The sequence below is a fragment of the Oryctolagus cuniculus genome, chromosome 6, assembly GCF_051225735.1.
Source record: "Oryctolagus cuniculus isolate XC-2025 breed Fujian yellow rabbit chromosome 6, ASM5122573v1, whole genome shotgun sequence".
NCBI lineage: Eukaryota > Metazoa > Chordata > Mammalia > Lagomorpha > Leporidae > Oryctolagus > Oryctolagus cuniculus.
The window spans coordinates 4,957,877-4,982,071 of NC_142872.1; the positions used below are offsets into that span (position 1 = coordinate 4,957,877).

The following is a 24,195-nucleotide window of genomic DNA, read 5'->3' on the forward strand; positions in this document are numbered from 1 at the left end:
GAACCCGTGTGAGTGCTGACGCTGCAGTGGAGGCTTCACCCACTAGGCCACAATGCCAGCCACTCAAGAGCTGCTTTTTATCCAGAATAATGCAGGCTTCCTAACAGCCTAGGGGTGCAGGTCACGTCACAGGTGTTACCCCTGAGCTACGGCAGGTGCAGATGCGTACTTCATGCTACACACTTCTGCCACCAATCCATCTTGTACATGTGTCCTGCACTCGGAGTAAATGCTGTGGATAAATGTGTGCCGGTCGCGCCATCTGCTTTAATATACTTTTCCCCAAGCAACTATATTCTGACTCTCGAATATCTATACCTACCAAATGATGTGATTTCTATTATTACTAAGGTGCCCATCAGCCACCTGTGTGTTGTATCAGCCATCTATGTGTTGGAAAAAATTAGTTTTTTGATAGAATCGTTTAAGCCGGCTGGCGCCGCTGTGGCTCACTTGGCTAATCCTCCACCTGCGGCGCTGGCACCCCGGGTTCTAGTCCCAGTTGGGGCACCGGGTACTAGTCCCGGTTGCTCCTCTTCCAGTCCAGCTCTCTGCTGTGGCCCGGGAAGACAGCGGAGGATGGCCCAAGTGCTTAGGTCCCCGCACCCGCATGGGAGACCGGGAGGAAGCACCCGGCTTCTGGCTTCACATCGGCGCAGCGCTGGCCATGACGGCCATTAGGGGAGTGAACCAAAGGAAGGAAAACCTTTCTCTCTCTCTCTCTCTCTCTCTCTCTCTCTTTCACTGTCTATAACTCTGTCAAAAAAAATAGTTTAAGCCATTTGCCTCCATTTTCAGAACCCTGCTGACCCTGATACTTCTAACCAAACGCCTCTCTGGATGACCAGCTCTGTAGGTCCCCATCCCAGTCCTTCTCTGGGGACCCGCAGGACCCAGAGGTCTTTCAGCTGAGGAGCTAGAACATTGAGACTGACCCACTCCAACGCCCTGTCCCTGCTGCTGTCGCCACCCCGCAACAGGTGGTTCGGTCCGGCTGTCTTTGTTTCTGAAAGCCCAGGGAAGGAGAGACACTGTGCTCCTCGGCTGGTGGTCCTGTGACCCCAGCATCGGAATCTGAGGTGTCCACGTGGTGGAGCCTCATAGCCACTTCCTTTGCCCTGGTCCTTCCGGCCTCCTGCCTGCAGGAGCAAACGTGGGCACCAGCACAATGACAGACAGATTAAATTCTGGTGTCCCAGGAGGCCCCTTTGTTCTCCCACTAGAGGCAAACCCAGCTGCTGCTTCGTTTCACGCCTGAGAAAGAGGTCTGTAATCGGGGCGCTGGATCTGGCAGCCACATCCCGGGGGTTCCTGCCGTGAGATTTTGCCAAAGGTTCTACTGCATCCTTCCGTGGAGTCTCTGAGCTAATGTGTGAAATCAGGTTTTGTCTATAAGCACATTTCTTAGAAGTAAATAGGAAACGAGGTAAATATTGCACAAGTCCCTCTAAGATCCCACTCTGTGGTTCTTTCACTATTTCCTTTAATAACTGTTTTTAAAATGCCAGGTTTTAAAGAGAGCTTTGTTTCTCTCAGCTCTTTTTCCCATCTGTTACATTTTCTAACAAAGCCATAGCTGGTGTCGACAATATTAGTTACGGTGACAATTAGCTTAATGTGGTACTATCAATGCTTTAGGGAAACAGCATGGGTCAGTAAAAGAATTTGAAACCTGAATATTAAACTATAGGAAGCATTTTTAAAAAGTAAAACATCTAATAAACAGAGCCAATTTTAGAATTGATACATATTCAACTTTGTATTCACACAACACTTAGCCGCAAAGTGCAAACTAAGGGATTAGGCCCAAGCAAATTCTGTCTGAAAACACCCAGTACTTGGAAACTGAGTTATACACAAGCAAGTAGATCAAATGATTGTATTTTAAAGTCACCTCCATTGCACATCTCAGCAGAAAGTGACTGTGTGAGGATCACTGACCTCTGACTCCACAGAATAGGAGGCAGGTGACACAGGGTTGGGGGAGTGCACCTGTGTGCATATACATGTGTCTACATGTGCATGCATGTGTGTGTGGGTGCGTATGGGTGCATGTGCCCCGTCACAGAAGACTCTTCACATTGAATGATAATTTTCTCCCAGCATTGACCCCTGCTGCTATAGTGGACAGGACGGCTCTGTCCTCATCCTCACCACCTGCCTCTCCATGGTTGTCCACCCTGGGCTGACACCGGCTGTCACACCAGCAGAACCCTGGGCGCCATCACACTCCGTGGTACCCTCACCCCACTGGACTTCCCCACGGGCCAAGAGAGCAGGGACATGGGCCAGTGAGGAGGCTTCTCATGGGCGGTCAAGGGCACTTTAGCTGACGGCAGAGGGGCAAGTCCTAGATCACAGCTGATGTCACTGATGTGGGCCAAGGAGAGGGACAGCCCCCGCTGGGTGACAGCTGTGGCCTCCACTGCTGGGCAAGGCTCCCATTAGGAGGCGCTGTCGGGCCCATACTCCTGCGGCCTCAGTGAGCAACTGCTTTGCACCGTGTTTACTGGCTGGAGCACAGCACATCATCAGCGATCAATAAATGGTACTGTTGTGGTCCCAGAATTAATGAATGCCTCATGCATCCCAGCCTCGAAGAAGCTGTGTCACCACGGGGCTAGCGTGGGGAAGTTGACCATGTCCTCAGCCTTGGAGCCAGGTTCCCGAGTGTGGCCTCAGACAGGCGGCACCAGCAGTGCAGAGCTCACACCCCTCCGTGTCACCTGTGTGTTACGACATCCACACAGGTGACTGATTTAGGACTTCAGTGGGAGAGGATCACAGTGTCACGTGTGTAAACTCACCGTCAACGTGAAGAGATGCGTTTCCGTTTACTTCAATGGAATTCGTTCCAACTCTGAACACTCAAGTCTCAGTGACAGGGACACTCAGTCCTGTGTCATGGTGGGTCTTTGCAGTCAACCTTCAGGGGAATTAGACATTTAGACTCAGTCCATTGGGAGCCACTCGCAGGTGGACAGGTTCTCCTGTCCCTGAGGGGTCTGCGTCTCAGGGGCAGGGGAGGAGTGGAAGTGGCAGGTGGGACTGTGCCTGTGCCCGCATCACCACTGAGTGACTCTCAGTGTGTCAGAGTAAAAGACCCAGCACCTCCTCCACCATGCAGCCCTCCTGGCTCCAGTGAACCTTGGGCACCCAACCTCGTCGTAATCTTTGGGCTGCCGACCCTTGGCTGCAACCCCAAGGCGAGGAGTCTGTGGAAAAGCTACATACACTTCGTCCTGGACAGGGGCACTGGAGGAAGAGGAGACTTCTCCTGCAGTGTCCGGTGCACACAGGCTCCTAGTGGGCGTGGCTTCCCAAGCACTGGGCACCTCCCTGGGGGTGATGATCCTCACTGCCTTCTCAGGACGCCTTGCAGGGGAGAACATCAGCCAGCGCCCCCCAGGGCACCCGCAGGACCCCACAAGCGTTCTGCACTGAGGGACAGGCCCTCCTCATGGGTAGCTCCCCCTGTAGCCCAGAGGGTGGCTTTCCAGGAAGTACTGCCAGCACAGGACCCTGGCAGCCTGCTCCTCCATCGGGGGATCCATGCTGCACCTTCTCCAGCGACACGGGGCTGGATCTCTGCCCAGGGGGGAGGGCACCTCCCTGGCAGCTGCGTCCCAGCCCTCAGCCCTCGGCTGTCCCCTATCTGCAATTGCTCCACTCTTCAGGGTCAGCTCCAGCTTGCACTTATCCAGTCACCTGCCACCTTAATAACCCCTTGCTAGCCCTCATGATTCTTGATTTCAACTTTTGCTGTGCAAGGCACCCTGGTATCTGTCTCCTGATTACAGTCTGACGAATCAGGCACTGAAATGCAGACTGACACGCCTGTTCCTTGCCACCTCCTCAAAGCCCATCCCTGCACATTTTGTACAAGACACAGAGAAGAGGGAACAGAGCAGAGAGGCTCGGGGGGCCCATCTCAGGTCAGAGTCACTGCAACAAGAGAAAGTGGAAAGGACCTCCCAAATAGAGAGAGCGACCACGCACAGGCAAGATACAGCGGTCCTGGCCCTCCTTCTTCAGGAGCGCCAGGCGAGGTGCTGGTGCCCGCCGTGACACTCGCTCGCACTCGCAGCTCTGAACTCCGTGAGGATAGCAGGAGGTCTCCAAGTCCATCAGCTCCTGCCGGGCCCGGCCGCTGGCAGGAAGAAGGCCCGGGACCCTAGGGTGTGAGCGGGGGGCCCCAGACTGTCGTCACCCCACAGCCAGCCAGGCTTCGCCTGGAGCCCACTCTGTCGTCCCGCGGGGGCCTTCCTGGAAGTTGCCTGCACACCATTCGCTGCTGCCTGTCTCTGTGTCTGCCCTTGGCACCTCCCTGCCTTTGGAGTCTTCCGCTTTTAGTGCTTGACCTTCCTCTCCTCCTTTCCCCTTCCCCCCTGATGGGGCTGCTGGACAAAGCACAACACAGTTCCTACATGTGCATAATTGTGAGGCAGAACTCATAAAGGCATACGTTCAGAATGAATAAACACAGCCGCCACTCCTGCAGGTAGGTGCTGTGGCTTGTGATACGATTGCTGAGGACAGAGACTCAGAGAGCGCCGTGTTTCCAGTGATACAAAGCAAAGCTAATGTGCTATGGAAAAGCCAGGTCAGAGGACACAGCAGGGGTTAGAGTGTCAGCCAGGATCCACGCAGGGGCCTGAAGTGAACTAGACCATGGGATGTGAGGGGAAACCCAGCCACATTTCCAACTCTGTGCGCCATTTTCTGTAGTGTGGGACTTTTAATAAATGGTGGCTACTTGTAGCCAAGTTTTTAAAGAAACACTTGGGGGGCCAGCACTGTGGCATAGTGGGTAAAGCCACCACCTGCCGTACCGGCATCCCATATGGGTGCCAGTTTCAGTCCTGACTGATCCACTTCCGATCCAACTCTCTGCCATGGGCTGGGAAAGCAGTGGAAGGTGGCCCAAGTCCTTGGACCCCCTTTGTGGGGGTCTCCCCGTGGGAGACCCAGAGGAAGTTCCTGGCTCCTGGCTTTGGATTGGCACAGCTCTGGCCGGTACAGCCATCTGTGGAGTAAACCAGCAGATAGAAGACTCTCTCTCTGCCTCTCTGTAAATCTTGCTCTCAAATAAATAAATAAATCTTTTAAGAGAGAGAGAGAGAGAGAGAGACTTGGCTGTTTTGCCTATATCCTTAGAAGCGTATATGATATTCCAGTTGGCCTAAAACACTTCTTAAAGTGTCTTTTGGGAGGAAAGGGAAGGTTCTGCGTCCATCAGGAGGGCCTCGTGTTCAGGTGCAGAAGTGTGCAATGGGCAGGGTAGAAGGAGGCTGTTGTCTCCCCCAGCTCAGGCTGCAGCATGTCTGGCCTTGAGCCTCCCACCAGCTTCCTGCCCAGGACTTGCTCATCCCTGGGAACACTGACCCCTGAGATTCGCTTTCCTCTCCCAAAAAGCATAGCTCCTAACCTCCCCCCGACACACACACACACAGAAGCTGTCGTTTAAAAACCGTGCCACAACCATATCTAAACAAAGAGTATTTTAAGAGTACATGGAAAACTGGATTTGAAAATGGTTTGTGCCAAAATAAGCTTATCTTTCCATCCCATTTTTCCATGGAATTAAAAAAAAAAGATTCATTTTATTTGTCTCAAAGGCAGTTGACAGAGAGAGAGAGAGCGTCAGAGGGAGGAAGAGATCTTCCATCCTCTGGTTCACACCCTAAATGTCCACAACAGTAGAGAAAAAGGAGCCAGGAACTCCATTTTGCTATCCCACCTGGTGGCAGGGGCCCAAGTACTTGGGCAGGTGCATTACCAGGGAGCTGGTTAGGAAGTGGAGCAGCTGGGACTCAAACCCACCGTACCACAACACCAGCCGTCTGTGGACTTTTGGAAGTACCCTCATATATCTGGTCAGTTGACAAATGATTTTCAACAGAAGTGAAAAGAGAAGTCAAAAAAGAATGACTAGTCTTGGGGTGCCGGCGCCATGGCTCACTTGGTTAATCATCTGCCTGCGGCGCCGGCATCCCATATGGGCACTGGATTCTGGTCCCGGTTGCTCCTCTTCCAGTCCGGCTCTCTGCTGTGGCCCGGGAGTGCAGTGGAGGATGGCCCAAGTCCTTGGGCCCTGCACCCGCATGGGAGACCAGGAGAAGCACCTGGTTCCTGGCTTCAGATCAGCGCAGCGCTGGCCATGGTGGCCATTTGGAGAGTGAACCGACAGAAGGAAGACCTTTCTCTCTGTCTCTCTCTCACTGTCTAACTCTGTCAAATAAATTAAATTAAAAAAAAAAAAAGAATGACTAGTCTTTTCAGTAAATGACAGTGAAACAATTGGATATCCATGTGCAGAATAAACAACTAAATAAGAACCTTGACTTGTACCATATCCAAAAACTTAGATCAGAGGCCTAATTTTTTACCCAAGAAATAGATCATAGGTCTAATCTGCCAAGGCCATTTGGATGTTTATATCACTCACAGGCCATACAAAATTACCAGCCTAAAAATTAGCCTGCTATAGATTTATTGATTTTTCAAGTTCCACCTCTTGTTGCCTTGCCAGGGCCAAAGCAAATAATTTCTCAGGCCTTATTCAGCCCATGGGCTCGATGCTCTCCACCTCTGACTTAAGTAGACAACCTGTAACCATCAACTTCTAGGAAAAAAAATCACAGGAGAAAATTTTGTCTTCTTGGAGTAGGCAAAGATTTCTTAGATGCAATGCCAAAAACATCCATGAAAGAATCTGATAGCTTGACTTCATAAAAATTTAAAACTTCTGCTCTTCAAAAAACATTACTAAAATAAAAATACAAGCTACAGACTGGAAGAAAATATTTTTGAAATGCATATCTGCTAAAAGACATATCCAGAATACATAAAGAGCACTCAAAACTCAGGAATTAAAAAAATTCTATTTAAGAATGGGAAAACAATTTGAACAGACACTTCAACAAAGAAGACCTGCAGATGGAAAGGAAGCACATCCCAAACACTCAGCATCATTTAATTTGCACCATCGGTGGTCTCTTCTGAAGTTAAATCCTACGTGACCCAAAAATTGCATTCCTAGGTACTGCTCAAAGGATATTAAAGTGTGTATCTGTACAAAAGCCCACAGACAGACACTGAGAGCAGACGACTTCGTAGTTGCCTGCAGGGTGCTAACTCAAATGTGTTTCGTCCAGGGGACAGGTAACAAGCGCAGCGCACTCAGGTAACGCAGGAAAAAGCCAAGAGCCCCTGCCTCACGCAGCCATCCGGGGTCTCCATGACATCTAGACCAAGGCTTTCCACGGCGTCCTGGTAAAACTGAAGGAGAGGGCCAGAAACGTCAGTGCTGGCAGCACCGGCAGTGGCAGGAGAGACCCCAGGGCCGTGGGAATGCTCTCCTCCTTGACTGTGGTGCCAGTTCCAGGAGAAACGCGTTTGTCAGCGCTCACAGGGCTGTACTCCGAACCGGTGACTTTCACCATGTGTAACTACTATCTCACATTTTCAAATGTTAAACACAAAGCCCTAAAATCTCTGACCCAGAGGCGGCACGGTCACTGCCCTCCTGTGTTTGTGCCTCCAGGAGTCCTCAGCACTGGGCAGCGGGTACCGCATTCTCCATAGACAGTGCTGGCAGTGGTGAAGGACAGGAGGAGGCAGACACCACCCAGGCCTGGCCAGGACACCTCTCTGTTCCTCCCTTCTGTTCTGCCCTCTTCAGCCTTCCCCCACCCTGGCCCTGTGTCTCCCTCATAACGCCTGGCTGAGAGAGATCACTGGGGCTGGGGCTGGGCCGAGGGCAAGGGCAAGGCCAAGGGCAAGTAAGGCAGAAGGAAGCATTGGCTCCTGACCAGTGCTGTCTTAAGCACCCAGTGCTCTGAAACTCTCTCACACACACATACATACACATAGACATGCATACACACACATACATACATATACACATACATACGCACACATATATACACACACATATCCACATACAGACATACACATACATACACATACACACATATATACACACATACATTAACACATATAGACAAACATATATACACATACATATACACATGCATACACACACATATACATACACACATACATACACAGACATATATACGCATACATATATACATACATACATACACATACACAGACACACATATATATACATACATATCCACATACAGACATACACATACATACACATAGACACACACATAGATCACACACATACATTAGCACATATATATACATACATATACACATGCATACACACCTATACATACATACATACACAGACACACATATACGCATACATATATACATACAGACATACATATACATACACAGACACACATATATACATACATATACATACACAGACACACATATATATACAGACATACATATACACATACAGAATACACACATATATACACATACACATATACATACATGCATGCACAGACACACATATATACATGCATCCATATACACATACAGACATACATACACATATATACACACATATACACATACATACACATATACATACATGCACAGACACACATGTATACATACATACAGACATACATACACACATATACGCACATAGATACAAATACACACACGAGCACACATACACATCACATAGACACACACACAGGGGTTTCCTTTCAATTTTGCTGCATATCTGGCTGAGGTGTTTGGCACAGCGGTTAAGAGGACTGCATCCCATGTTGCAGTGCCTGGTTGGAGTCCTAGCTATGCTCCCATTCCAATTTCCTGCTAATGCACCTGGGAGGTAGCCAGTGATAGCTGGAGTGCTTGAGTGCTTGCCACCCAGAAGGAGACCTGGATAGAATTCCTGGTTCCTGGCCCTTGGCTGGCCCAGCCCTGGCTGTTGTAGGCATCTAAGGAATGAACTGGCAGATGGAAGATCTTTCTGTCACTCTTCTGTCAAATAACTTTTAAAAGCTTAAAATAAGAGTACATAGCACATGGTTTAGAATTACTAGTCAAATGAGCAGTGTTCTTTCATGCGAGTTTCACCGCCGATGGAGTCTCGGGTTTCGGTGACTCTGCTGAACTTCTGTACCTGCGGCCAACCCGTCACTGTGAACAGCAAACACTTTTGACAGAATATTGGCTAATGTTCTTCATGGACGTCCATGAGCAAGATGAACACGAAACGACAAGAGGTGCGTTGGAGCTTCACTCGTCGGCCAGTGATTCGAGTGACCTGAGCGAATACGATGATGATGTGTGTGTCCTCAGTCTCTGTGCTACTCCCCGTGTTAGCAACTGTCGACATGGCACTCAGCTCACTCGACAGTGAACATTTTCTTCATCTCTAGAAAATCAACAACAAAACAATAAACCAAGCCCAGATTTGGAGCATTTGTTGATAAGTGCTCTCATCCTGGCCAATTTCAAACTATCAATGTGACATCACTGAACACAGAGTTATAAAAAGACACGTGTAGCACAACATTATGCAGGATTTCCACCACATGGGTGCAACAGATGGAGTAGCATCAGCACCATAGGGCATAGCAAAATGCAGTAAAATGATTTAAAAATGACAAATTTGGGGAACTTACTACATTTGTTTCAAGTATAATTTATTGAATTGTCATTTTATGTCATACAATTTTAATAATGGTTGTATTTAAGAGCCAGCTCATAAAAATCTCTGAAATTTCACAACCGACTCTCCCTTCTCTGAGCTGGCTCCAGCCCACTGAAGATCCTGGTGCCATTCCACGGACCCCTCCTCCACCCCAAGTCCTGGAGTAGCAGGAAGGGAATGTGGGTGCCAGCATATGGTGTTTCCCTCAAACCTTACTCCTTTTCGCATGCTTCTGGGGCTGCTTTGGTCTGGTAGGTGTTCCTTGAGCTTTTCAGACTGGCAGCTGGGGCTGAGTTACCAGTGTCTCCAGCCAAACTGTAAACTCTAAGAGGAAGTGGAAGTGGATTTCAGTGAAACAGACAGTTGGGTTTTCCTCATTCAATTTAATTCATTAAATACTGGTCTTTGTTTTTAAAAAGATGTTTGTTTATTTATTTATTTATTTATTTATTTATTTGAAAGGGAGAGTTACATGCAGGGAGAAGGAAAAAGAGGGAGAGAAAGATCTTCCAACTGCTGATTCACTTCCAAATATCCACAAGTAAAGCCATGGGTCCAAGCACTTGGAACACCTGCTGCTGCTTTCTCAGGCGCATTATCAAGGAGCAGAAGCAGGAGTGAAGCATCCAGGACTTAAACTGGCACTCATATGGGATGCTGGCATCACAGGCAGTGACTTAACCCACTGTGCCACAATGCCAACCCCAAAATATGGCTTTTTAAAATGAAGATTTGTTGTTGAGGGAAAAAGATGTAATTCTGAAACATCGTTTATTTTTAAAGTAAACCTGTAAAGGAATTCATCAAATGTTAATAATTATCTTAGGTGGTGAGTTCTTCTTTCTTTCTTCTTGTGATTTTTCTGGAGTTTACACATTTTCTACAATAAATATATTACACTTTGGTATTATGAAAAATATGAGACAAATCTTTACTAACTTGATATTCCAACTGCACTGGGATTGTCCCTTCAAAGACTGGAAGTATAAATAGCATTTTTGGTAAAGAATGCCAAGGGAAACAGTCGTTCTATGCTCAGTGTCATTTGAGAGCCAGATATCCAGGAATTGGATGTAGATAACTGTCAATTTCTACACAGATGGAGTGTCTTTCTTTTTTTCCAGTCATCAGATGGAAAAGCACAACCTCTCTGGTTGCTTGCTTTATTACACTCAGTTGCTTTAGTTGAAAAGCTTAAAGAAAAGATGGAGCTTAGCAGGGCTTATTGTATTATAAATGGAAAGCTGATGCAGGTGCAAGAGGAGGAAGAAAAAATAAAAGTGTAATTGGTTCTGTAATGAACGGTGCTCAAGCTGTTCTACGATCATTCCAGGAACGTTGGAAATGGAATTCACACCTTCTCATGTCTGTTCTTACATCCAGCTATTACTGTTTAACAAATTATGCCAAGACTTAGCAGTTTACAACAAATTGGGCATTGTAGAGTGCTGACATAAAATCCGTAAGCAGGACAGAATAGTAAGAAAACAGTATAATGCAGGCATTATCTTATGGCCGGGCACGATCTGTACCTTTGTCTTACTTTGGGGGTGGGGATCTGAATGATTTTTCATTGGCTCTTCATGTGACAGTGATGCTGTTTTGTTGTATTTTCATGTGGGCCCCTAGCCAGATACTCAGATTCCTATAGATCTCAGTGACACGAAGTGCTTGCCAGGTGTGATGGTTTACTTTATGGGTCAACTTGGGGGAATAGGGGTGCCCGGATTGCTGCTAAACATTATTTCTGGGTGCGTCTGGGAGCGTGTCTCAAAAAGGACTAGCATTTGAACCAGCAGACTGAGTGAGACAGGCTGCCCTCGCCAGTGTAGGTGGCATCTTCTCCTGCCCCAGAATGTTGACAGTCCTTTCAGACCCAGCCCCCCGATTCTCATGACTTTGGATTCGGCCTGAGTCCACCACTGGCTTTCCTGGCTCTCCAGTGGACAGAGGGCAGATCTGAGGTCATCTAGCCCCTGCAACTGCAGGAGCCAATCCTAGACTGTATCTCCTCTTATCTGTGCTATATCACATTGCATCTGTTTCTCAGGGCAGTCCTGACAACATGCCAGATGCTCACATGCACTATGTCCAGTAATCTTTCCAGAGGCCTGAGTTAGATACTGTTTCCCACGTCTGAAGATGAGAAGAGAGATTCAGAGAGGCACATCACCCAAGACGTAACAGGAAGCAGACATTGCTAAAGGCCAGGACTTCTAATCCCAGCTTAGTGTTCTGAACATCCTTATTTGCACCTGCATGGTATTTTCCTAATATATTTTAAAATATTTATTTATTTATTTGATAGAGTTACACAGAGGGAGAAGGAGAGGCAGAGAGAGAGAGAGAGAGAGAGGTCTTCTATCCACTGGTTCACTGCCCAACTGGCCACAATGGCCAGAATTGTGCCAATCCAAAGCCAGGAGCCAGGAGCTTCTTCTGGGTCTCCCATGCAGGTGCAGGGGCCCAAGGAACCTGGGCCATCTTCTATTGCTTTCCCAGGCCATAGCAGAGAGCTGTATTGGAAATGAAGCAGCCAGGACTCAAACCAGCATCCATATGGGATGCTGGCACTGCAGGTGGTGGCTTTACCTGCTACACTACAGCGCCGGCCCTGCCTCCTAATATTTTTAAAGCACAACTTGCAGTCCTCCAGTGGCTCCAGTTTCTTCACAATAAAATGTATGGTGGAATGAGAAGGCCATGCCAAGATGGCCACTGGCAATGGAGCCTCCCTGGCAACAGGCTGTGATTGGTTAGGGCACAGACCGCCCCTTGACTGGATTGGCTGCCTTGGCTATAAGCAGCTGTACCAACTGAAATAAACGAGTCTGCAGGCTGCTCGCCTCTGGCTGCTTTCACTCAACTCCTGGGGTCTGTGTGGTGACTCCGCGCCTCTTGCCACCACTGTGCTCCTCCTCTCAGAATGAATCCACAGCAACAAAAATGAATGTTCAAAGCCCTTCGTCCATTTCCCATTGTCTGTCACCCTGCCTTGGTTTTCCTTCAACTTCACCTTCCACTTGCAAGACATCTGACCTTCTTGTGTTTCAGAAATCACCTTTCTCACTGCCAGCACTGAAAGCCTGGCTCCTGTGCTCATTCTTCACCTCCCTGTGCTTTACAGCTATGCCGTCAAGCGAGGCAGCCATGGCCACACAGCATGTACAAGCACTTGCAGCGTGGCTGGAGTGCCACAGGCTGAAGTGATGATGTTTTGCATATATTGGGTTAAATGAAGCATGTTATTAGAATTAATTTCCCCCTTTTTAAACCTTAGTGGGGCTACTAGAAAATTTTAAATTATGCAAATACTTGATTTCTGTTGGGCAGCGTGTGACTAGCATGTCAACGTGACTTGGTTGTGTCCATCATTCGCCTCATTCCACACTTGAGGCTGGAAGGTAGTGTTGTGAAGATGAAGTGACTTCTGTGTTCCGATGAGAGGAGTGGCAGTGGTGATAACTCCATCTAGTTTTCAAGGGCAGCTGTGGCTTCTGCCTGTGTCTGGGTCAAGTGGTGGCGGCTGCTCCAGTCTTGGCATCATTGTCCAGCAGTGGCTATGTGTCAGTGCCTTGGGACCAGTTCTGGGCAGCGTCGAGTGCTGCTCCTGAAGACCCCGTGGGTACTCAGTTTCCTCCTGATAGACCCCTCTTCCGTGAAGGCCCTGCATGGGGCCCCCTCTCCACCCCAGTGCACAGGATCCTCTCAGTGTCAGCTGTAAGACGCGATCCACACACCTGGCCTCTGGTCTGTGCTAGTTACCTTACCCCGGAGCCAGACTCTAAGATTCCCTGTGGCGGGAACCTGCCTTCTACCCATCGCACCTTCCTGGTCACAGCAGTCCTCGGCAGTTATCACTGCAGATCTCTGAGGGAGGCAGGCGGCTGTCATTATCCCTGTCTGTGTGGATGAGGGAACTCTTGCTCAGAGTCCGGCCTGCAGTTTGGCAGCTGCGTTGCTACCAGGTTGGAGCAGTGGCCTGGGCCTCCTCCCTCCCTGCCCCATCTCTTTCCTCTACCAGAGTTGGTGTATCAAGTCCCCAGGACCACAGGAACAGGGTCCCTCAGGGCAGAAGGCTGAAAACAAGACGTTTATGAGCTCGGTTCTGATGGCCTGACATCGGGGCGTTGGCAGGGCCACGGTCCCTCTGAAACCTGCAGGAAAATCCGCTCTCTCCTCAGCCATCTAGTTGAGGAGACATGTGCATAGGCAGTGCCTTATTTTAGGTTAAGTGGGGACCAGCTCTGTGGCACAGTAGGGAAGTCTCCGCCTGTAGCAGCGGTGGTTTCTCTCTCAATTGCTCTTCCGATCCAGCTCCCTGCCTAATGGCCTGGAAAACAGTGGAGGATGGCCCAAGTGCTTGGACTCCTGCACCCACACGGGAGACCTGGAAAAGCTCCAGGCTCCTGGCCTCAGATCAGTCCAGCTCCGGCCATCTGGGGAATGAACCAGCAGATGGAAGACTTCTCTGTCTCTCCCTCTCACTGTAACTCTGCCTCTCAAATAAATAAATCTTAAAAAATATAAATAAACAAACAGGAAGTGAAAACCAACACGGCACCACTCAGGGAAGCTGACAGACTAGACAAACATTTCCTGGGTGACCTCCTGTGCCAGGCGTGTGGCAGGCGTGGGAATCCGCTGGTGACAACCACGGACTTCAGGTGTCTACTTCTGAGACTCTGCTGAGTGCCAGGGAAAGAAAGGATTTGGTGCAGAGAGCGTGGCGGGACGGGGGCAGGGTAGGAGCAAGGTCGGCAATGAGGAGCGCCCACTCCCCACTGTGGCCTCCGGGCTCTGAGCAGGGAGCTGGATCATAAGTGGAGCAGCCGGGATTCGAACTGGCGTCCAAGTGGGGCGCTGGCTTCGCGGGCGGCGTCCTCAGCCCCTAGCGAGCCCACGACGCCGGCCCCTAGGCCGCCATTCTACGTTCCCGGTTGCTGAGTCGGGGGCCTGCACCAGAACCTGGCACAGAACAGAACCCCGCTGCGGCCGGGCCGCTGACCGGCCGTGAACAGGACGAGGGACGCGAGGTGAAGACCCGACACCCAGGGCGGCTCCCGGAAGCGCGAGGTTGTGCATTACAACTGGGGGGAGGGTCCAGGGGGCCCAATGACAAAGCGACTCTGTCATCAACGACTCCGCCACCGGACCGCGGCCTTCTCTGGGGCTGCAGCCGGGTTTCGGTCGTCCTCAGATTGCCCGCCCCGCCACCGGCCTGAAGAACAGACCCCGCACCAGCACCCGCGCCAGCACCCGCGCCCCCGGCTGCAGCACTGCCCAGCAGGGACCCGCACGTCCGCGGGCTTCTCGGCGGCGGCGCGGCGGGCGCGCCTGCGCACTGCGGCCGCCGCCCTCGCGCGTGCGCACGGCCCTCTTCCCGCCTCCGGCAAGATGGCGGAGACCGAGTAGCGAGGGGGGCGGAGTGTGGCCGCCGGAAGCCCGGCCGCCGTCTTGGGGGAGCCGCGGGCGAAGGCCCGGGAGCAGCGGGCCGCGGCCGACGCGATGCTGTTCCCGGGGAGCGCTGGCGGCTCCCGCTGAGGAAGGTGCAGCACGGCGCTGCCTCCTCAGGCCCCCGGCACCGCCTATGTGCGCGTCCCTGGGCCCGGGTCCCGTCGCCGCGTTGCCCGCAGTGGCGCCGCCCTCGCCTCGCGGGTGCTGGCGCTCCGGCGGCCGCCGGGACTGTGTGCCGCGGGAGGGGAAGCGCCCGGGCGGCGCTCGTGCCTCCGGCGGCGGCGCGGGCGTCTGGCAGGTGAGTGGGCTGCGCCCCGCGCCCCGCGCCCCTCGGGCCCCGCCGGCTCTGCCCGCCTCGCGTCGCAGGGCAGCCGCTTCCCCGGCTAGCTGTTTCCTCCGTCCGGGAGGCTCGCCCACGGCCCGGCCAGTGGGGTCTCAGAGAGGCTCGTGGTCCGCGGGGCCGGCCAGCTCTTCCCACCTGGACGGCTGCGGGAGCAGCGCGCGGGGTCTCGGGGCGGGGGCGGGGGCGTGCGTTCTGCAGATGGAGAAGCGGAGCTGGGAAGTGCTGCTAGCTAGGCTCGTGTGAGGGGACACGGCACGGCACGAGAGAGGATGAGCGCTGCTTTTATTCAGGGTGAAGTTGCCCACGGAAGCTTCCCGATCCGCTCCGCACAAGCCTTTGTTTTATTGAAAAAGGACCAAGATAGAGGACAAGCTGTTTCAGCTCAGGGTTTCTCCGGCGCTTTGTCGATGGTTGGCTGTTGCTTAACGATCCTTGTAATGCGTGCTGTCTTCTGCGAGATCCAGGCTGGTGCCAGTCTCAGTTCTCGCTCCTTTATTAGAGGGGTAAGGGTCGTGAAGAACGTAGTGTCTTGCTTGCGGGGTTTGTTAGAGCGAGCTGCGGGAAGTTGCCAGGGCCGCTCTCCCGCCCACCTCTGCAGTGGGGCGATGTGTCAGGAGCCCCCGACTGTAGGTGGGTGCGGCGCTCAAAGTTGAAATGAGAGATTAAAGTCACACTGAGTTGAGCAACGTTTTGAAGTAGTACTGAGCTCTCCAGTGATTCGGCAGAAACAAGTCCTGTCCTTTCGGAATTGTGGGGTAGAAAGTCTGTAACACACGGGTTCTAGTTGGCCTCCCTGATTTGTTTACTGTTCATTCTGCCTCCTGACACGTTATCTGTTTTTCCCTTTGTTGTAGACTTTTGATCTCCTAATGAACTTTAAAATCTTGAGGGGTAGAATGAATTGTTCAGTGTAAAAGATGGATGAACGTGCTTCAGTTGGATTCTTGCATGGGCTAGTTCATCTGTCACCAACCTTCATTCTTCTACAGCCCTGAGGGCGGCCTGTTTAGAGAGCCTGTTGGCTTTCAGTTGTGTGCTTTGGATTTGAAAGGTCAGTAGGAAAGTTGGGGGTGCCGAGCCCTACTCTGGCTCAGTGATTCCGGTGAAGTGGTTTGAAGCTCTGTGTCAGAAAACATCTACCAGGAGCTCTGAGCTTCGTACTTTTCCACAGAGCCTATTCCCCTCTCTCTCTTGGTGAGCTTCTCTATTCATGCAGTCCATTTGTCCCCCTTTAGAGCCACTTTCCCGTGGTCATTGGTGTTTACTAAACTCTTACTGATGGCCTTAGGATGCTTCACTTTCTGTGATCAGTTCCCAGGCCTGAATAAGCCTCATCACTCACTAGCTTTGTTGGTTTGACCCCTGAAACCCTGAGGGATGCCAGAGACAGTTATGCAAGGATATTGGTTCTTTTTGTACCGTTTTTGCCTTCTGTTGGGTCTTCAGTGGTATGTTCCCTTCTTGTCTCATTTCCTAAAGGTTTTTGTAGCAAATAATTTGATCTCTTCCTTACTGAAATCTGAGTCACCTGAGGCATGATCTTCTGTGTCCCCTTTTCATCTCATGTCATCTCCTCATTTACTCATATCTCAGAGAAAGAAACATCCTTTCTTCACTTTTTAAAGATTTACTTGTGTATTTTGAAAGAATTACAGTGAGGGAGAGAGAGATCTTTCATCCACTGGCCACCCCCCAGATGGCTGCAATAGCCAGCGCTGGGTCAGGCCGAAGCCAGGAGCCAGGAGCTTCATCCGGATCTCCCATGTGGGCGGCAGGGGCCCAGACACTTGGGCCATCTCCTGCTGCTTTTCCCAAGCCATTAGGGAACTAGATCAGAAGTGAAGCAGCTGGTGCATGAACTGGTGCCATATGGGATGCCTGTGTCACAGGCAGCAACGTCACCAGCTGCATCACAATGCCAGCCCCTTCCTCCAAATACGTCTGTGATCCTGTCTTTCCATCTCTTTATCTGCGAGTGTCTTCCTCCTTCATCCCCTCCTGCCCCATGTACATGCATGCCCTCCTCCTTCACCCCCTCCCTCCACAGCCTGCATTCATGTCCTCCCTATCCTTTCCCTCCCCCATCTACATGCATGCTTGTATCTTCCCCTGGGCGGCCACATAGGAATTCTGTACATTGCCCAGTGCCAGGAGGCCATTCTGAATCTTAGGACGGCAGTGCCACATTTTATTCTATTCCATAAAGGCTAATTTTCCCAGCCTGTGAGCCTGAGATAGTGGTGAGAGCATTGACATCTGTGCCAAATAGACCTTTTTTTTTTTTTTTTTTAAGATTTTATTTATTTGAGAGGTTGAGTTACAGACAGAGAGAAAGGTCTTCCATCTGTTGGTTCACTCCCCAGTGGCTGCAAAGGCTGGAGCTACACCGATCTAAAGCCAGGAGCCAGGAGCTTCTTCTGGGTCTCCCATGTGGGTGCAGGGACCCAAGGACTTGGGCCATCTTCCACTGCTTTCCCAGGTCATAACAGAGAGCTGGATCGGAAATGGAGCAGCCGGGTCTCGAACCGGCGCCCATATGGGATGCCGGTGCCACAGGCAGAGGATTAACCAACTGAGCCACAGCACCAGCCCCCAGATAGACCTTTTAATCTTGGGTTTGAATCTCATTCAAACCGCTTGGTAGCTATTGAGCCATGGGCATGTGACGAATGAGACGCTTTTCTGTGTCTGAAGTAGGATGCTGTACTTCACAGGGTGGTGTTTGAAGGAGTTAGCACACATTGAATGTCCATCCAAGAGACCTGGACCTTGTGGACTTCTTAATAAATTCCTTCTTTCCTTTGCACTCTGACTTCCTTTAGCATTCTACACTGAAATTGCTGCTTTAAAAGTCAGTTGTAAACTAATCACCAAACCAGTGGCCTTTGTTCCATCATCCTTGGTTTCCTTCTAATTTCTTGGCTTTTCCCCATTTCTTGGTTCCTTTGGATTCCCTACTGCTCTGACAGTTTCTTCACATTTCCTTACCTGTCTAGACTTTGTTTTCTTCCTAGGCATAGTTGTTTCCCTTATCTCATTAAGCCACAAGTGGTATTTAAGAACAAAAGGAATGTATTGGTGCATGTCATTGGCAAGTGTGTAGGTAGAATTGACTTGAAAAGTGCTTTGTTCTGAGGTCCCATTTCCCTGCTGTTTGTTCACTCAACATTGTCCCCCTTTTTGGGCTTTGTGCTCAGACTGTTTTCCTCCTACTAAGAAGATGGCTGCCAACAACGGTTATGGAACAGCATTCTTCATAGACTTTTTGTTTTTTAAAGATTTATTTATTTGAAAGTCAGAGTTACACAGAGAAGAGAGGCAGAGAGAGAAGAGAGGCAGAGAGAGAGGTCTTCCATGCACTGGGTCACTCCCTAATTGGCTGCAATGGACGGAGCTGCACCAATCCGAAGCCAGGACCCAGGAGCTTCTTCCAGGTCTTTCACTTGGATGCAGGGGCCCAAGGAACCTGGGCTATCTTCTACTGCTTTCCCAGGCCATAACAGAGAGCTGGATCCAAGTGGAGCAGCCAGGTCTCAAACCGGCGCCCCTATGGGATGCCAGGACTACAAGCAGTGGTTTAACCTGCTGTGCCTCAGCGCTAGCCCGCTTCATTGGCTTTCGAAGAGAGAGAGCAGGTTTCTCTTCTTCTAAACTTTTCCCAAAAGTTTTAGGCCCTTTTTTTTCTTAAAGATTTATTTATTTGATAAGAAGGAAACAGAGATGAAGGAAAGAGAGAGACAGAGAGAGAGATCTTCCATCTGCTGGTTCACTCCCCAAAAGGCTACAGTGATCACGGCTGATTCAGTCTGAAGCCAGGAGCCTGGAATTCCATCCGTTTCTCCCATGTAGGTACCAGGGGCCTAAGTTCTTCGGCCATCTTCCACTGCCTTCCCAGGCCAATCAGCCAGAAGTTGAATTGGAAACAGAGCAGCCAGCACCCAAACTGGCCCTCCAATATGGGATGTGAGTATTGCAAGGGGCAACTTAACCTGCTGTGCCACAGTACTGGCTCCTGGGCTCTGTCTTGACTGATGTCAAGCTGGCAACAATATCTCTCTCCAGAGGAAAAGAATTATTCTAAGGGATTTTGGCAGTGGAGTGAATCTATATAAAAATAAGGACAATAGCATAATGTGGATCCTGGGAGGAACCTCAGGGTTCTGTATGCTTTTCACTGTCTTTTCTTGGTGATTGTATCCTTTTTATGATAGAAACATCCACAGGGAAATGACTTATCAGTTCTCTACTTCCTTCTTCCGGCACTTGCTGAGGGTCTTGGAGGTACTGTCAGAAACTTCACTGACATGTACTGGAATCAGTTTGATCTCCATCCACTTACTGTCACCTAGCATGTGTGTGATGTGTGTATCTGTGTTCCTCTACTTCCTGATTACTTTTCTGACCATCTTTCTCTCAACCATCCCATCTTGAAACCTTGTTGTCATCTTGGTTCTTCTCCCATTGTCAATCAGTTGTCAGATCTCAAGTACATCTTGTATAAGTTTGGCCCAAAGTTACAGAATACCCAGCTGCCAGGGACTTAAACACTATTTCACATCTTTTTTAAAAGATTTATTTATTTATTGAAAGAGTTACACAGAAGAGAGGCAGAGAAAGAGAGAGAGGTCTTCCATCCGCCAGTTCACTCCCCAGATGGCCGCAATGGCATGAGCTGCACTGATCTGAAGCCGGGAGCCAGGAGCTTCTTCTGGGTCTTCCACATGGGTACAGGGGCCCAAGGACTTGGGCCATCTTGTACTGCTTTCCTAGACCATAGTAGAGAGCTGGATCAGAAGTGGAGCAGCCAGGACTCGAACCAGCAACCATATGTGATGCTGGCACTGCAAGCGGTGGCTTTATCCACTATGCCACAGCACTGGCCCCTTTAAAAAGTTCAGAACTGAATGATTGCATGGTTGGCCACCTTAGCTGGGCAGTGATGTCATCAAGCATTCAAGTGCTTTAGATTTTTGTTGGCCCTCCTTAGTGTGCTGAGTGCAACTTAGAAGTGTCCCAACATGGCTGCAGATGGCTCTTTCTGCCTAGGCATCACATTCTCATGCAGCCACCAGAGAGGTGGAAACTCACTCTTGAGAAGGCAAGGAAACCTTTCACAGAAACCTTTGTCAGATGTCCATCCTAGCAAGCTCATGCCCTGGTTGCCAGGAGGCTGGGAAAACCAGTAGGCAGCATTTCCATCTAGAAAGCAGTAGGGAGATGGCAGAAGAGAAGGTAGCTGGCAGTGTCAGTGACTCGTCTGGAAAAGTAAGTTTAAATAAGAATTTCCAAATAGTAGTTGCTGAACATTTAAATAGCCATCATTAACAGTGGGCTAACACTGATTATTACGTGAATTAAGAGTGTAGTCGCCAGCGCCGCAGCTCACTAGGCTCATCCTCCGCCTAGCGGCGCCGGCACACCGGGTTCTAGTCCCGGTCGGGGCGCCGGATTCTGTCCCGGTTGCCCCTCTTCCAGGCCAGCTCTCTGCTGTGGCCTGGGAGTGCAGTGGAGGATGGCCCAGGTGCTTGGGCCCTGCACCCCATGGGAGACCAGGATAAGCACCTGGCTCCTGCCTTCGGATCAGCGTGGTGCGCCTGCCGCAGCGCACCAGCCATGGCGGCCATTGGAGGGTGAACCAATGGCAAAAAGGAAGACCTTTCTCTCTGTCTCTCTCACTAGGCTAATCCTCCAGCTGTGGCGCCGGCACCCCGGATTCTAGTCCCAGTTGGGGTGCAGGATTCTGTCCCGGTTGCTCCTCTTCCAGTCCAGCTCTCTGCTGTGGCCTGGGAGTGTAGTGGAAGATGGCCCAAGTCCTTGGGCCCTGCACCCTCATGGGAGACCAGGAGGAAGCACCTGGCTCCTGGCTTTGGATCGGCACAGCTGTAGCGGCCATTGGGGGGTGAACCAATGGTAAAGGAAGACCTTTCTCTCTGTCTCTCTCTCTCTCTCACTGTCCACTCTGCCTGTCAAAAAATAAATAAAAATAAAAAAATTAAAGAGTGAGTGGTGTTCAGTACAAGTGAGCACATATAGTGGAGCCACTGTGAGGAATAGGGTTTATTAAAGTGCTTATGAGATGGACCCGTGATTCCCCTCGGGTGGGAGACATTTGGGTATATAGGGCACATTTGTGGTTGTCATAGTGACTGTGGAGTCCTACCCGCAGTTGTTGGGTAAAGGCCAAATACATTAAGCATGTTGTGATTTTGGAATGGTTCCATAAAACAAAGAATTGCCCTTCAAAAATGCCTATGCACCTGCACATTGAAAGAAGTCACTGAGATTCTTCTATGTTCTTATATTCCAAGTAACAGAAAACTAACTTCAAACAAAAAAAGGCATGATTAGATCCTACAGTTAAACCTCAGCTAAGACTTTATCCAGCGGCTCACATGCAGTCATCAAGGACTTGGTTCAGTTTTCTGTGGTTCATTCTCAGTCATTCCCCTTGTTTTGGTCTCACTCAGACCAGCTTATCTCATGGTAGCAAATTACTGTAGTGCTTTCAGATGAAACACCCTTATTTCACATATAAAATAAAATGAAGTGTATCTTTTGTGTTAGATTTTGCAGGTATTGAGTATCACTACCAGACCCTTCCCTAAACACCTAAATAAGTATGTTAGCTCTTCTGTGGTGTGTCTTTCTGCCTTTCTGCCAGCCTCTATTCTATGTGACTGTCACAGCTTGTGGGTGTTATTTTTCTGTGTCTAATGCATTACCTTGTCTCAATTATCTTTGCATTCTTAACGTCTAAATGTTTTAATTCTCTGGGCTTAGAGGTGTATGGTAACCATTTAAGGAAAGAATTAATGAGTTACTTTATGCCTGCCACAGGAAAGGAAGGCTGTGGGAAGAGGAGGGGGAAGAAAGTCCGTTTCCTTCAACAGTTGTTGAACCTGGATTATATACATTGTACTTCATTACCAAAGCATATGTGATGCTTTTATTGAGTATGATTTCATTGGAAAGCCTTACTGAATTTGAGTATTATTTTGTCATTATTCTTTAGCCAACAAAGCTAAATTATTATCTATTCAGCAAATATTGTTGAGCACCTGCTGGGTGCAGGTAGTGTGGCAACAGTAGTGAACAAAACTGCTTGTGTAGCATACAGTAAGCATAACACATATGCACACAGCTAATATCAGCTAGTAAATAGGTTTTGAAGCAAAGTAATATCAGGGGATAAGGAATAGATGTTATGTCAGATTGAAAAGGGAAGGGCTTTTTGAGAGCTGAGAAACCTACATAAATGAAGTGGTGGAGTAAACTATGAAACTATTCAGGACTGAGATGGCCAATACTGTGCTTACTGGGATGTGACATTGACATTACGGTAGTCTCATGAAATGAGCTGACTCTCATTTTCGGTTCTGGAAGAGTTTATATATAATTGGAATGTTTTCTCCCTTAAATATTTGTTACAGCCCAGCAGATAAACCGTCTGGGCCTGCAGTTTTCTTTGTGGAAAGGCTCTTAATATTTAGTTTTCAATTTCTTATTTTTAAGCCTATTCAGTAGCTTTCCTGGCTTGTGATTATTTTGATAACTTTTCTCCAAAGAAATTATCTTTTCCATCTAAAATGTTTTAGTTTGCTGGCATACCGTTTTTATAAATATACCATTGTCCTTTTAATGGCTACAATAATGACTTCCCTTTACACGTCTGATATAGGTTGCTCGTACTTTCTCTTCTTTCAGAGATCTTATCAGAGAGAACTAAATCTTGAATTTCATTGCTCTTTTATTGAATATTTATTTTCTTTTTTAAAAAGACTTATTTATTTATTTGACAGAGTTACACAGAGAGAGGAGAGGCAGTGAGAGAGAGAGAGAGATCTTCCATCTGCTGGTTCACTCCCCAGATGACCAAAACAGCTGGAGCTGTGCCAGTACAAATCCAGGAGCCAGGAGCTTCTTCCAGATCTCCCATGGGGGTGCAGGGGCTCAAGGTCTTGGGCCATCTTCTACTGCTTTCCCAGGCCATAGTAGAGAGCTGGATCGGAAGTGGAGCAGCCGGGACTCAACACCCACGCCCATATGGGATGCTGGCACTGTAGGCTGCAGCTTTCTTGCTACGTTGCAGCGCCGGCCCCAAATATTTATTTTCTATTATGTTAATTTCTGCTCTCTATCTGTTTTTTATTATTCTTTGGCTAACTTATAGTTATTTCCTTTCAGCATTTCATTCTTTGACATATATTCTTTTTTATAGAAAGCTTTTATTTAATAAATATAAATTTCATAAGTACAACTTTTGGATTATAGTAGTTATTCCCCTCATACCTGCCCTCCCACCCCCAAACCTCCCACCTCCTTCTCTCTCTCCCATCCCATTCTACATTCATTTTCGATTATCTTCATGTACAGGAGATCAACTCGACTAAGTAAAGATTTTAACAGTTTGCACTGACACAGACACACAGAGTATAAAGCACTGTTTGAAGACTAGTCTTACCATTAATTTTCAGGGGCCTGGCACTGTGGCACAGTGGGTTAAAGCCCTGGCCTGAAGTGCCGGCATCTCGTGTGGGTGCTGGTTCTAGTCTCAGCTGCTCCTCTTCTGATCCAGCTCTCTGCTATGGCCTGGGAAGGTAGTGGAGGATGGCCTGGGTCCTTGTGCTCCTGAACCCGCGGGGCACCCAGAGTTGGCTCCTGGCTCCTGGCTTCAGACTGGCACAGCTCTGGCCGTTGCAGCCATCTGGGGAGTAAACCAGTAGATGGAAGACCTCTCTCTCTGTCTCTACCTCTCTGTAACTCTGTCTTTCAAATAAATAAAAGAAATCTTTAAAAA

The 24,195-nt window shown here is 49.3% G+C and overlaps 1 protein-coding gene across 31 annotated transcripts in view; it reads left to right on the plus strand.

Moving 5' to 3' along the window:
* The window catches only part of APC (APC regulator of Wnt signaling pathway), a 181,070-nt gene that overhangs the window by 43,033 nt on the left and 113,842 nt on the right, over positions 1-24,195 (plus strand). For 17 of the 31 annotated variants that reach the window (XM_008248396.5, XM_070075974.2, XM_070075991.2 and 14 more), the window contains exon 1: positions 14,966-15,353. The exons of 1 other annotated variant lie outside the window; for it this stretch is intronic. Coding sequence is in view for 13 of the 30 variants with exons in the window: in XM_008248395.5 (XP_008246617.2) it covers positions 15,189-15,353 (165 nt within the window). In the remaining 17 variants the exon portion in view is untranslated. Of the gene's footprint in view, positions 1-14,965; positions 15,354-24,195 lie in introns of those variants that run through there. 13 more of the 31 variants (XM_008248400.5, XM_051834517.3, XM_017337626.4 and 10 more) reach the window with 3 other exon arrangements.